Here is a 14,322-nt window from a genome sequence, read left to right as displayed (position 1 = left end):
AAAATTTTTTTTTTTTTTTTTTTTTTTTTTTTTTTAATTTTTCCAGGGGATGCAGAGAGCAACTAATGTCACCTATCAAGCTCACCATGTCAGCAGGAACAAGAGAGGTCAGGTCGTGGGGACCAGAGGTGGTTTTCGTGGCTGCACAGTTTGGCTGACAGGTAAGATCAAGAGAAATAAACCAGTTAATTTCAAAAGCAGTGTTTATAGACAGTCTTGAACAAGGATTAAGGGTATTTATTTAAATTTTGAGATATTTGTGTGTCTGGAACATCACTGCATGTACCTGGTAGCGTTGCTTAATTATAACCTATTTCCTTTTGGTAATTCCTTTTGTTCTTTACAGAATTGCTATTGAAGTAAAGGGGGAAACCAGAATGCATCTTAAAACTACTTTCTAGTTAATAGCTATGTTATATTCTATACATTTTTGTATGCACCAAGACCTGGATTCTGCCTTCAAGAAGCTAATGATGTAAACGATATGAAGAGAAACAGTGATAAAGACTTTCACAAAAAAGAATTTTTGCTTTGGCCTCGATTGGTTTTTTCATTGGTTCTCCCAGAGTCTCCCTTCGGGTTAGCCAGTGCGGGCTGGTGAGAGGGTCAGTTGATCTAGATTTTGGAGGTGGCTTTACGAATGATGGATTCTTGGGGCACCTGGGTGGCTCAGTCGGTTGAGCACCTGACTTAGGCTCGGGTCATGATCTTGTGGTTCGTGAGTTCAAGCCCCACATTGGGCTCACTGCTGTCAGCACTGAGCCTCCTTCAGATCCTCTGTCGCTTTCTCTCTGCTCCTCCCCTACTTGTGCTATCTCAAAAATAAACATATAAGAATGACGGATTCTTTCACTTCTAGTAATTGTATTTAAAATTTTGTATTTAATTGTAAATTAAATTTAATTTAAAAATATTTAATTGTATTTAAAATTAACCACCAAAATTTTATACCTATTTACTCCCCTACCAACAGTGTGGGAGAGGGTCCATTTCCAAGTGTCTTTTCATCAACATGGATACTACCAATCCTTAAAATTTTTGCTGATGGGTGAAATTCTGTGTGTATACGTTTTTTAAAAATTTTTTTTCATGTTTATTTATTTTTGAGAGAGAGAGAGAGAGTGTGAGTGCATGAGCAGGGGAGGGGCAGAGAGAAAGGGAGACACAGAATCTGAACCAGGCTCCAGGCTCTGAGCACAGAGCCCGATGTGGGGCTCGAACCCACGAACCGCGAGATCATGACCTGAGCCGAAGTGGGATGCTCAACCTACTGAGCCACCCAGGCGCCCCCTGTGTGTGTGTTTTTAATTATATGCTTCAATTGTAGACAAGTCTAATTGTTTCTGTAGGAAAGAAGACCCTGTCCTCACATTCTTCTCATCTCCTCATTCTTAAGTTCAGGTTGTTAAATTGTTACTTTTCCATTGTCTACGTTCATAACACATTCTGTTCTCAAATCTTAAATTTTCATGATTGTTTTTTGTTTGAGCTCTGTAAGTAAGTTGATTCTCTATCCACCAGTTCATCATCAGTCCTTTTATTATGGTGTGTCCACTCATGAGCTCTCTCTTTGGGTCTAGTTTTTTTTTTTTTTTTTTTTAATTTTTTTTTTTTTTAACGTTTATTTATTTTTGAGACAGAGAGAGACAGAGCATGAATGGGGGAGGGTCAGAGAGAGGGAGACACAGAATCTGAAATAGGCTCCAGGCTCTGAGCTGTCAGCACAGAGCCTGACGCGGGGCTCGAACTCACGGACCGCAAGATCATGACCTGAGCCGAAGTCGGCCGCTTAACCGACTGAGCCACCCAGGTGCCCCTGTTTGGGTCTAGTTTTAAGTGTTTGTGTTCTGTTGTTGTTTCTGTAAGATAGTCCTCCATTGGATTTTGAATTCCCTGAGATTTCTTTTTTTTTTTTAATGTTTATTTTTGAGAGAGGAGGAGAGAGTGTGCGCACATGTGTGAGTGGGGGAGGGGCAGAGAGAGGGAGAGAGACAATCTGAAGCAGGCTCCGAGCTGTCAGTGCAGAGCTGGACATTGGGCTCAAATTCTGGAACCGTGAGATCATGACCTGAGCTGACGTCAGATGCTTAACTGACTGAGCCACCCAGGCAGCCCTGAATTTCCTGACTTCTTATGTTTGAGAATGTCTGCCTGTCTTTTACGATGATTTGGCTAGATAAAATATATATTTGGTTCATACTGTGTTTTGGAATTCTTAAAGCATTACTCCATTTTAATCTGGTATTAAATGATGTGAAGAAGTGTGAGACTAATTTGATTTTTTTTTTTTTTTTCTTTTTAGGAGGTTTCCTTTTTCATCTGGAAGCCTGAAAAATTGTTTCTTTTCCTATATTTTCTTTTAGCAGTTTTGCCTTTCTCATTTAGGCCCTTTATCCATCTGTAGTTGATTTTTTGTGTGTATGTGAGGGAGGGGTCTATTTTCTTTTTTTTCCATGCGGATAATCAGTTGTCTCAACAGCATACATTGATGAAGGGGCATCCTTTTTTTTTTTTCCCCCTCAGTGCCAACTGTGTTATGTCAGGTTTCCACCTAGGTGTGAATTTGTTTCTGGGCTCTCTGATCTATTCTTCTGGTCTGTTCCTCTGTGATTGCCACACTATCTTACTATATATTTATAAGTCTTGAAATCCAGTGGAATAAGTCCTCTTACCTTATTCTTCATCAGGACTATCTTGACTGTTTTTTGGTGGTGGGGCAGGGGGGCTCTTTGCTTTATTGTATAAACTTTGTGATTGGTTTAACTCTAAAATTTGATAGGGATTTAGTTTGGGATTCCATTGTATCTAAAAGTCAATTTGGGGAAAATTGATCTTTAGAATATTGGGTAATCCTTTTCTTGAGTGTGGTACATTCCCTTTATCTTACCACTAATGATGCTTATAAATACTGTTTATCAGATTTTTTGGTGCTTGCTTTATGGTCTAGTATGTAATCAGTTTTCATAAATATATATTTGAAGAGAACATCAGGGTGCCTGTGTGGCTAAGTTGGTTAAGTGTCCAACTTCGGCTCAGGTCGTGATCTCACAGTCTGAGTTTGAGCCCCATGTCAGGCTCTGTGCTGACAGCTCAGAGCCTGGAGCCTGCTTCAGATTCTGTGCCTCCCTCTCTCTCTGCTCCTCCTCTGCTCATGCCCTGTCTTTCCCTGTCTCTCAAAAATAAGTAAACTTAAAAAAATTTTTTTTGAAAAGAACATCTATTCCCCCGATACGTGCAATGTTTTTAGATATGCTCATTAGATCAAGCTTGTTAATTATGTTGTCAAATCTTCTATAGCCTTTGCTGTTTTTTTTTTTTTTTTTGACAATATTTTTGGAAATGGAAGTAAAGATTTCTTTTTCTGTTTTTTTTTTTCTTTTTGAGAAAGTGCACAGTGGGGGAGGGGCAGATAGAGAGGGGGACGGGATTTGAAGCGGCACTGTGCTGATAGCAGTGAGCCCAGTGTGGGGCTCGAACTCAAGAACCCCAAGATCATGACCTGAGCCAAAGTTGGCTGCTAAAACTGACTGAGCCACCCAGGTGCCCCGGAAGTAAAGATTTCTTTCTTCTTCTCACAATTCAGTAGCTTAATCAGGATCTGTTGGGGTATTGAGTGGGTTGTCATTTTCCTGGAACATAGTTTGCTTTTTCTCAGATTGTACTCCAGATAAACTTTCTTTTATATTTCTACGTTGGTAGGTGTACTAGTTTACCAGGGCTGGTGTACTAGGAGACCCAGACAACTACACCTCTGCCAACCTCCTAAGTACTCCACCACACATTAAGCCTGAGTGATGTTTCCTGTTCGCATATGGAATTCTCGGATCCATCTCCAATAACCTAGAAGGGGTCTTAGCCCTAATTCTCTCCATCCTAATTCTAACAGATCACATCAAAACAACAGGGAGGCTTCCAACAGCGGAAATTTATTCTCTCACCATTCTGGAGGCTGGGAATCTGAGATGAATGTTTTGGTAGGGTTGGTTCCTTCTGGAGACCCTGAGGGAGAGTGTGCTGCAGGCCTCTCTCCTAGCTGCCGGAGGTTGCTGGCAGTCCTTGGCCTTCTTTGGTTTGTAGATGCAGTGCTCTGTCTCCTGCTTTCGTCTTCACATGGCCCTGTCACAGTGACACCAGTCGCTGGATTTAGTTCCCATCCTGGTACTGTATGACCTCGTTTTAATTACATCCACAAAAACCCTATTTACCACTAAGGTCCCATTCTGAGGTTCCAGATGTGTATGAATTGGAGGTGGGGGATTATTCAATCTCGTACATTTGGTTTCTTTTCTTCGGGTATACACATTTTCCTTATCTAAGTTTTGGATTATCTGTCTTGTAATTATCTGCTAATTTTCTCTAACTGCTTTAGCTTTTTGTCTGTGTTCACTGTAATCTCAACGAAACTTCCTGTGTCAGTAACTAAAATTTTCAGTAGTCTTTTCTTACTTTGTTTCAAACTATGTATATGTATGTATGTGTGTGTGTGTGTGTGTGTATAATAAATATACATATGTGTGTATAAATAGGTACTTTTATTATGACTTAGGTTGTTTTGTATAAAAAGTCTAAGATTTCTGGTTTCCAGGTTTTTTTTTTTCTTTCTGATGCTTAGTGTCCAACTGGTGGTTAAAAACAATAAAAAACAGAAAACTGTTTTTCCTGTTCCTCCCCGTCTCCATCTCTTTTTTCTAGTTATTGTCTCTGTGTAAGAGATTAGCCAAGATCTAGTGGTGTAAAACAACCATTTTAATTCACTTCCCATTTTGTGGGTAAGGACTTCCGGAGGGCTCAGCTGGGCGGTTTGCCCTGATGTCTGGCTTGGTTGCAGTTCTCTGAAGGCTCACCTGGCTGGCGTCCGTGATCACGAACTCACTTGATGCCGCTTGTCAGCCGGGAGCTTAGCTGGCTGAAACATTTGCTAGTGATCTCTTGAGCATGGTCGCCTCAGGGTATTAATAGTGGGCTTCTCTCCAATGGAGTGTCCAGGTAGCATTTTCTGACCCAGCCTCAGAAGTCACACATTGTCGTTTTCACTACATCCTTTTGGCAACAGGTGAGTCCTAAGGCCAGCCCAGAGTCAAGAGTAGAGAGTTAGACTCTGCCTATTGACGTGACTGTGGCGATGTCACATTGTCGGATAGTTTGCAGGGTCGGAAATGCTGTTGTGGGCATCCTTGGAAAATATCTGCTATGCTCATTAATACAATTTTAATTTAATTTTATTTATTTAATAATATTTAATTTTTAATATTTAATTTTAATATTTAATATTATTTATTTTATTTAATACAATTTTTTAATATAAAACTAATACAGGTTTTTAATGTATAAAGCAACTAATGCTATTAATCCTTTTTTTTTTTTTTTTTTTTTTTTTTAGTTTATTTATTTATTTTGAGAGAGAGAGAGACCACATGCATGGGCGCACATGTGAGAGAAGGGCAAAGAAAGAATCCCAGGCAGGGTCCAGGCTCTGAGCTGTCAGCACAGAGCCTGACTCATGAACCGTGAAATCATGACCTGAGCTGAAGTCAGACACTTAACCGTCTGAGCCACCCAGGTGCCTCAACACCATTGATTCTCTTAACATATCAATTGTACCTTCATAATGTCTTTCAAGGGAATCCATTCATGATTATCTCTTGCCTCGTAACCACCTTAGTTATGAATTCTGTAATTACATACTCAGCAAGATGGCACGTGTTTCTGCATGAATGTATGCTTTCCTTTTCCTTCTTGTTGTTTAGTGAATAAACATCATTGGTATAGGAAGGTGAGTTGAAATGAGGATATTCTTTCAAGGTTAATTTAAATTGGACTCCCAGATACTTTTATCTATGGTTGTCTATGAGAGGTATTGATCCTAGGATATAGAGATAGCTTCATTTGTCCTTTTTCTTCCCTCACCAGAAATAATTTGGGCATGTAACTCAGTTTTTAAGTTGGCATGCAGCTCTGGAGTAGTGTTAACAGGAGGACAAAGTGCATATCTGAAACGGAGTGATTTGTAGGATGCCTTTGGGCACAGACAGGAATTATTAAAAACAAATACTTGAGTATACAGCGTTGCAGTCTTGGGTAAAATGGTCAGCAGGCCTGCTGTTGCGCGTCAGGCCGGTGGCCAGAGGGTATTTGAAAATGGTGTTACAATGCTGCAGGGTTCAATAAACTGGGGTTAATGCGAAGTGTTACCATTTATGAACATGATGATGTGAAAGAGGCCATAAAGCTTCCTGAGAACCTGTATAATGACAGCTTGTTTGGCATTCAGAGAGCAGTGGACCTGACCATAAGGCTGCGTATCTTGCCTAAAGAGCAGTGGACAAAATATGAGCAGGATAAATTTTACTTTGCACCATATCTGAAAGAAGTTATTTGGGAAAGAAAAGAGACGAATGGGCAAAGAAATAATCGCGGAGTTTAAGTTGGTGGTTGTAGCTGCCCTGAAACATTTTTTTAGAAGTTGGATAAACCAGGGGCACCTAGGTGGCTCAGTCGGTTAAGTGTCTGACTTCAGCTCAGGTCATGGTCTTGTAGTTCGTGAGTTCGAACCCCATGTCAGGCTCTGTGCTGACAGTTCGGAGCTTGGAGCCTGCTTCAGATTCTGAGTCTCCCTCTCTCTCTGACCTTCCCCTGCTCACGCTTTGTCCCTGTCTCTCAAGAATAAATAAAGCATTAAAAAAAGTTAAAAAAAAAAAAAACCCAAAAAACAAAGAAGTTGGGTAAAGCTGAAGTGTACAATTTAGAACTATTTGAACTGCAAATGTACTACTTTACGTGAATGTATTTATTTAAAAAATATAAATGCTTACTTTAAACTATAGATGTTTTTCTAGCTAAGATCTAAATCTTGTAGAGAAATGTGGGATAAATGTTACTGAGGGATTGCTATGTGTAATGAGTGTTATGAAGCCAGTGATTTAAATTCTTTGTTACTAAGTGGTCTCCTAACATTGCATATGAAATGTGCTTGGACTATTCGATTTTAGGCTTGTCTGGAGCAGGAAAGACCACAGTGAGCATGGCTCTGGAGGAGTACTTGGTTTGCCACGGTATCCCATGCTACACTTTGGATGGTGACAACATCCGTCAAGGCCTCAATAAAAATCTTGGCTTTAGTCCTGAAGACAGAGAAGAGAATGTTCGACGCATTGCAGAAGTTGCTAAGCTGTTTGCAGATGCTGGCTTAGTGTGCATCACAAGTTTTATATCCCCTTATACTCAGGTATGTGGCTTTTGTACCATTGCTGTTCTGACATCATCGAGTGAGATGGCCTCAGGCAAAACAAGTAATTGAAACGCTCACGTATGCTTCGAAGCTAAATTCAAATTAAAATAATCAACCTACAACACTTTTGTGCTGGGACTTTCTGAGTAAATTCCTTTTTAATAAAACCTGTTATGACTGCCCCTGCCTCCCAAAGTATAACCAAACTTGTTGACCTCAAGCCAGTGGCCACATTTTTTCAAGCTTGACTTTTCAACTCAATAAATGTATAATGAATACTCAATGTGTGTCAGACACCCAGGGAAAGTCTTAAGTTTCTTAACATGTGCCTGACCATGGCTTCTTTGCTCACAGACAGAAGCACTCTCCTCTTTCATCACATTCCTCCTCTTATTTTAGCACTAATTCACTGTTTTGTAGTTCTCTTAAAAAATCATGTCATTTCTTACGTGAGATTTTTGTTTCCCCACCTGGAAGGCACTCTTCTCCTTCGATCAGTCCTTCTCTTCTCGCCATCAGTTGACTCCTGTTCATGCTTTCAGGCTCAGGTTAGGCATCTCCTCCTCCTGAGTGCCTTCCCTTTCTCCCTCAGCCTTTGGTGCCCTTATTGTGCCCTAACCCTTTGTTTTATTACAAATGCCAGTTCATTGGTTGGTGGTGCTAACAGTGGCAGCAATTGTAGTGGTGATGGTGGTGGTGGTGGTGGTAGTAATGAAAATAATAGCAGCTAACATTTATTAAACGCCAGCTGTATACCATGAATGAACTCACGTAGTTCTTGTCACCCAATGAAGAAGACAGAGTAGTAATGAAAATAATAGCTAACATTTATTAAACACCAGCTGTATACCATGAATGAACTCATGTAGTTCTTATCACCCAATGAAGAAGGCAGAGATGAGGAAAAAGGTGTAAATTACCCAGGGTCGCTGTACATGGTAGAGCAAGGCACCCAGACAATGTCATTGGAATCCATATTCTTACTCACCATGCTTTATTGCCTCTAACCCCCACTGGTTCCTTGAAGGCTGAAACTACATCTTATTTATCTTTATAATCTTGATGCCAAGCCCAGCTTCTGGAATATAGTAGATATTTAGTGTTTGTTAAATGACAGCATAGTACAGATGTGAAAGAGCAGGTGAATTACTATGTGGTTAAAAGCAGGGACTTTGGAGCCAGAAACAATGGGTTGGAATCTCACCTCTGCCTGTTATGACCTTGGCCGGTTGAGTTGACCTTCCTAAGCTCAGATAACGCCTACCTCCCAGTGTTGTTCTGAGGATTAGGTAAATCATGCGTTCAAAGCTTTCAGCATGGTGCCTGGTGTGTACTAAGTATTGAGTAAATATAATAAATAATAGCACAATTCTAGTGTTGTATCATGAATTTGGATGGTTACATAGACTTTTTTTTTAAAGCCAAAATAAAACATGAACTGTAAGAGTTACAGGTAAGTATCAGATGGAGTGTTAATTGTAAAGATTCACTTAACTGAACCATGGCAGGAGTCCTAAAGGGTCCTGTGAGGACTAAGTACTTTTCATTTGCCTGAAACATTGGGATCAGCATCAATACATCCGTTTAAAGTATACTGGATCATGAAGTGTGTAAGAGAATGATAGTTGTTTGAGTTCTTGAATCCTTGATATAAACAGTTTCATCGTAATGTAACAACTGATATTCTTGTACATTCTGGAAATCTTTGCAACTCTTAGAAGAGGAGAAAGTAACGTGATTTGGAGAGCTGTCAGCTGGATTTCTAAAAGTATGTACTGATCTGCTTTTTGGCCCCCTTGTTTCCATAGTACGGAGTGAAATTTGTTGCTCTCACTTCTAAAAGCACAGAGAGTGAGGTTTGGACTGTGCTTATGAACCCACAAACTGTGAGCTCATGACCTGAGCTGAAATCAAGAGTCAAACACTCAACTTACTGAGCCACCCAGGCGCCCTAGTTCACTTTTTTTTCAAACGTTTATATGAGAGAGATCGTGCGCGCATACGCACGAGAGAGCCCAAGCAGGGAAGGGGCAGAGAAGGAGAGAGGAGGAGGAGAGAGGATCTGAAGCAGGCTCCCTGCTAACAGCAGCAAGCCGGGTGTGGGGCTTGAACACCCAACTGTGAGATCATAACCTGAGCCGAAGTTGGACGCTCAACCGACTGTGCCACCCAAATGCCCCCACAGTTCACTTGTTTTTAATGGATAAGTGACTTGTTGCCAGGGGAAAAAGCTGGCAGAGAAGGAAGAGGAGGATTTCAGACGGAGGGGGGAAATGGATTGAGGAAGGTCCATTAGAGGGGTGGTTCTGGAATTCAAAGGGAGGAAGGAGTAGCAGGAGTGAGGGAGACAAAGGTTGCTGGGCATGTGGATACATTTATATGGCTGAGAGGAGGTTGAGAGCATTCGTGCCTGCGGATCTTCATTTTGAAGATGCGGAAGAGGAGAGTAGTGACAGTGGAAGTAGGGGCCATAAGAAATGTGAATGGTAAAATGAGCTGTGTGGGGATAGAGTGGCGGGAGTTGCAGGGCTGACTTTGGAAATGTTGGCACTGCTTGTGTCCAGAATAGGAACGTGGAGTTGGCCTTGAGTATGGAAAGATGAGCGGATCTTAAGGGGGAAACAGTTTAGCTTAGACAGAAAGAAGAGGTTGACTTAGAAAGGAAACCGTTCCGGAGGACAGGGTGGAACAATGAAGGTGATTACCAGAGAGTTGGGGGGTTCAGGGCAGGACAGAAAAGTAAAGGTTTGGGAGTGCTAGAGATGAGAAGTGGTCGCAAGACCTTGTATTTGGCAAGGAGATAAACCACCTTGAGGACTCTGAATGGACTCAGACTCAGGCTAAGATTGAACATGTTATGAGAGGCCCGATGGCACCTGCATTCAGGCTGGGCTTTGACTGTGGTTCTCCGTAAAACTTAGGTGAAAGTTTTTACAGGGCATCCGTTGTTTTCCCTCCTGGAACTCCCCAATATCTTGGATTTTTAGAATATCAAATTTTAAAATTGTTATGAAGAAATAGTTTCTTGGGTTAAATTTTTTTGTTTATATTTAAAAATATAAATTAAGTTTTGTCTAATATTTAATTTTCCACTGCCTCAGCTGATAAAGCACTTTTATTCATCCTTGATCGTTTATAGTACCTTTGATTCGTATGAGCACCTTTTATTATGTTTCTCTACATCTTTTTTCTAAGGATCGCAACAATGCAAGGCAAATTCATGAGGGTGCAAGTTTACCGTTTTTTGAAGTATTTGTTGATGCTCCTCTGCATGTTTGTGAACAGAGGGATGTTAAAGGACTCTACAAAAAAGCACGGGCTGGAGAAATTAAAGGTAAGTTTCCCTTTGCTTGCATTTTTTTTAAGACTTTATTTTTAAATAATCTCTACACCCAGTGTGGGGTTCAGATGCAACCCCGAGATCAAGGGCTGCATGTTCTACTGACTGAGCCAGCCAGGCGCCCCTTTGCATACTTTATCTTGCCATATCTGAGACTGATCGTCTTTGCTAAGAGATTGGGAATATTCAAACAACTTGGAGCTCCTTGAGAAGAAGAAGTGGGCCTTAATACTACGCTCTTGTGTCTCTGAAGCCTACCAGTAGTACCTGGCACTGTGTGTACTACTCAGTGGGAATGGTTGGTCAGGTTGGAATCCTTCTCCCAAGACAGAGTTTTAGAAGGTTGGGACTTCTGGGGCTGTTGGAAACCTACTTGGTATAATTAGGTGCATTAGACTGCATAGCAATTGCTAGCTGCTGCCACTTCTGCTTTTTGTTCTGGTGAAAATGAAGGAAATTCCATAGATCATGGGAATTGTAAACATTTTGAAAGCAAAACCAGTGCCTTGTTCTTATTTATATCATGGTGTGGAATGGTCCCTTATTCATTCGGTGTACATTTGTTGAATTAGGTTGAATTAATATATCTCTGATTCCATCAAAATGAAGATACCTTGATTTTAAAAATTTTTATGCTTTGCTCCTAGAGTTACAGCTACGATGAACATTTGGACATAGGAGACATTTAGAACCTGTCTGATGTGACATTTGATACCAATTATATTAATCTTCTAGGTATTGTTTAACATTAGTTCTGTTCTATTATTGTTAACAACAGAGGACGTGCCAGGGATTGATTACTCAGCGCTGTGTAGGGATCAGTGATTCATGCAGGTAACTGCTGCCTTCCCAACAGGGAGTATAATAGCCTGGGACTATCACAGGAGCTCTGTGAATTCAAGATTTTGTCACTCAGCTTCTGGTTCTGCATAGCAAAAGGTGGAACAGGAAGGACTATGCTGTTATTCTGGGCTCTTCTACATTTGGGCCTGGGGATGCTTAACCAGTTGGGGCAAGTGTGGGGCAAGTTCCACCTGCTGTGGTGAAACCTGATTCCTTAGGCAAGGCTGGCATTCAGTTGTGCCACCAGGGAAACTCAGTTTCACCCATGAAGCCTGTGCTTTCTTGACTCAAAGAGAACAGGTTGCCTGACCTGAATAACTGACGACATTAGGAGGGAAACCAGTTCAGCTCTTCATCATCTGTGTCCGCCTGTCTCTGTCGATGGCCACTTTTCACTTCAGTTTCTCAAAATACAGATTTGGCAAAGAGAAGCAAAATGATGTGTCTGGGATCTTGAAATCTAAATCTTATTTTAATTTTAGTTGGCTTTGTTTTTGCAAGGATGGATTGGTGAGGGAGGTAGATTTGTCTCTGGCTGGAGTAAACTACTTTTGAACAGGGATAACATCTTGAATATTTTTGTATCATTAGAGTTACACACATAGTAAATGCTTATTGAATAGATTAGAAGATGGAGCGGAAATTGGATGTTCAACACACATTGCTCAATGCTTCCTGTTTGCAAGCTGTGTGTTTGCTGCTGAGATGCAAAGATGAGTAAGACCACATGCAAAATACCTTGAGTTATTTGTAATTTGCATTCTATATTTGGGAGTGTGTTTGTAGTAGTTTAGTTTTCTCTATGTTACTTATTTACTTTCTTGACTGTTTTCTGTCTATTCCTCTGGGTAGACATTAATAAAATGTTCCTTAGATTAAAATATATGTGTTAGAGTCCCGATTGTAGAGTTGTATGTATGTACACATGTATGTATGTATTTATTTAGAGCCCCACGCATGAGTGGGGGAGAGGGGGAGAGGGGGGGAGAGAGAGAGAGAGAGAGAGAGAGAGAGAGAGAGGGAGAGAGAGAGAGAATATCTCAGCCTCCATGCTCGGCGTGGAGCCTGACATGGGGCTCCATCCCGTGACTCTGAGATCATGACCTGAGCTGAAATCAAGAGGTGGATGATCAACCAACCAAGCCACCCGGGCACCCCTGGAGTTGTTAGTATTTAAAAACCGTGTACTGGGGTGCCTGGGTGGCTCAGTCGGTTAAGCGTCCGACTTCGGCTCAGGTCACGATCTCACAGTTCGTGAGTTCGAGCCCCGTGTCAGGCTCTGTGCTGACAGCTCAGAGCCTGGAGCCTGTTTCAGATTCTGTGTCTCCCTCTCTCTGACCCTCCCCCGTTTATGCTGTGTCTCTCTCTGTCTCAAAAATAAATAAATGTTAAAAAAAAAAATTAAAAACCGTTTACTCATTGTCAGAATGGTAAATGCTGTTTCAGAGCTGTGATGGTAAATGTTCAAGGACAGAAGAGATTGTATACATTCAGCAGACCTCAGGCTTTTAGAGGGCTTTTTGTGACACTATAACTATCCCTGTGTCAGCCATTCTAATGATTATTTTCATGATTACTGCTCAAGTAGTTGTTATTTACTTAAATATAAATGTTTTGCTTAAGCATACATTTATTGTAATCATTTATGGGATAAATTAGCTAGAAAGAGAATTCTTGGGCTTTTAAAATAAGCCAAATCTTCTAACATAGTGGTTTTCAGGCTTTGCTGCACAATAGCATTATTTGAGTGAACTTTTAAAAATCCTGTGCCAAGGCCAAATCAGAATCTAATGCAGGTGGGACCTGGTGATTGCATTGTTTAGCTGCATTTGAGAATTAGAGCTTAAGAACTAGTGTTTTGGGGCGCCTGGGTGGCGCAGTTGGTTAAGCGTCCGACTTCAGCCAGGTCACGATCTCGCGGTCTGTGAGTTCGAGCCCCGCGTCAGGCTCTGGGCTGATGGCTCGGAGCCTGGAGCCTGTTTCCGATTCTGTGTCTCCCTCTCTCTCTGCCCCTCCCCCGTTCATGCTCTGTCTCTCTCTGTCCCAAAAATAAATAAAAAACGTTGAAAAAAAAGAAAAAAAAAATTTAAGAACTAGTGTTTTAATGAGAATTATTTTTCCCTAGCTATTCTATTGTGACTCACCACTAAATACTATTAGGAATATTGGTAATGCAGAAATCTCTTCTTGGATTCAGGTCTTCATGTGATACTTGGAAACATGAAATAGAAGAGAACAAGTGGGCTGTGGACTTGTCTATTACATTTTAGAACTCTTTTGGTGACTGCACCTCTTAATAGTAATTTATTTTATTTTATTTTGTTTTGTTTTGTTTTATTTTACTTTATTATATTTTATTTTAGTTATTTTTTTTTAAGGAGATAGAGGTTTATTGAATATGCCGCAGTGGGGTGGTTGGCATGGCAGCAGAGAAGAGGCTGTCAATAGTAATGATTTTAACTTTTTTTTTTTAATGTTTATTTTTGTGAGGGAGAGACAGAGCATGAATGGGGGAGGGGCAGAGAGAGAGGGAGACACAGAATCCGAAGCAGGCTCCAGGCTCTGAGCAGTCAGCACAGAACCTGACGCGAGGCTCAAACTCACGAGCTGTGAGATCATGACCTGAGCCGAAGTCGGATGCTCAACCGACTGAGCCACCCAGGTGCCCCAATAGTAATGATTTTGAAGTAATGTTTACCATTTTAACCCCAAGGTTGACCTAAGCACTTCAAGGCAGACAAGCCTTAAATGACTTCTGTAGGGGGTCATGTCAAGGGTATAAGATAGGAACAACATATCTTCAGCTCAGCTAGCCCATTCTTGGGAATCATCCTGTATTCTTTCTCTTTGGCAATTACATGGTAACATATTTAAAGGGGAAATCTAAATAGTGGTTGACACATAAACTGAT

General features: G+C 40.9%; 1 protein-coding gene and 1 pseudogene across 1 annotated transcript in view; both read left to right on the top strand.

Annotated features, from left to right (window-relative positions):
- Positions 1 to 14,322, top strand: part of PAPSS1 (3'-phosphoadenosine 5'-phosphosulfate synthase 1) — a 46,570-nt gene that overhangs the window by 14,324 nt on the left and 17,924 nt on the right. Inside the window, exons 2-4 of the mRNA XM_049631000.1 lie at positions 47 to 161; positions 6,990 to 7,225; positions 10,424 to 10,562. Coding sequence (XP_049486957.1) covers positions 47 to 161; positions 6,990 to 7,225; positions 10,424 to 10,562 — 490 coding nt within the window. The remainder of the gene's footprint in view (positions 1 to 46; positions 162 to 6,989; positions 7,226 to 10,423; positions 10,563 to 14,322) is intronic.
- On the top strand, positions 5,367 to 6,983 carry LOC125923007 (cytochrome b-c1 complex subunit 7-like; annotated as a pseudogene).

This window comes from Panthera uncia, chromosome B1, assembly GCF_023721935.1.
Source record: "Panthera uncia isolate 11264 chromosome B1, Puncia_PCG_1.0, whole genome shotgun sequence".
In the NCBI taxonomy this organism is placed as follows: Eukaryota; Metazoa; Chordata; class Mammalia; order Carnivora; family Felidae; genus Panthera; species Panthera uncia.
This window is presented reverse-complemented; position numbering and strand designations above follow the sequence as displayed.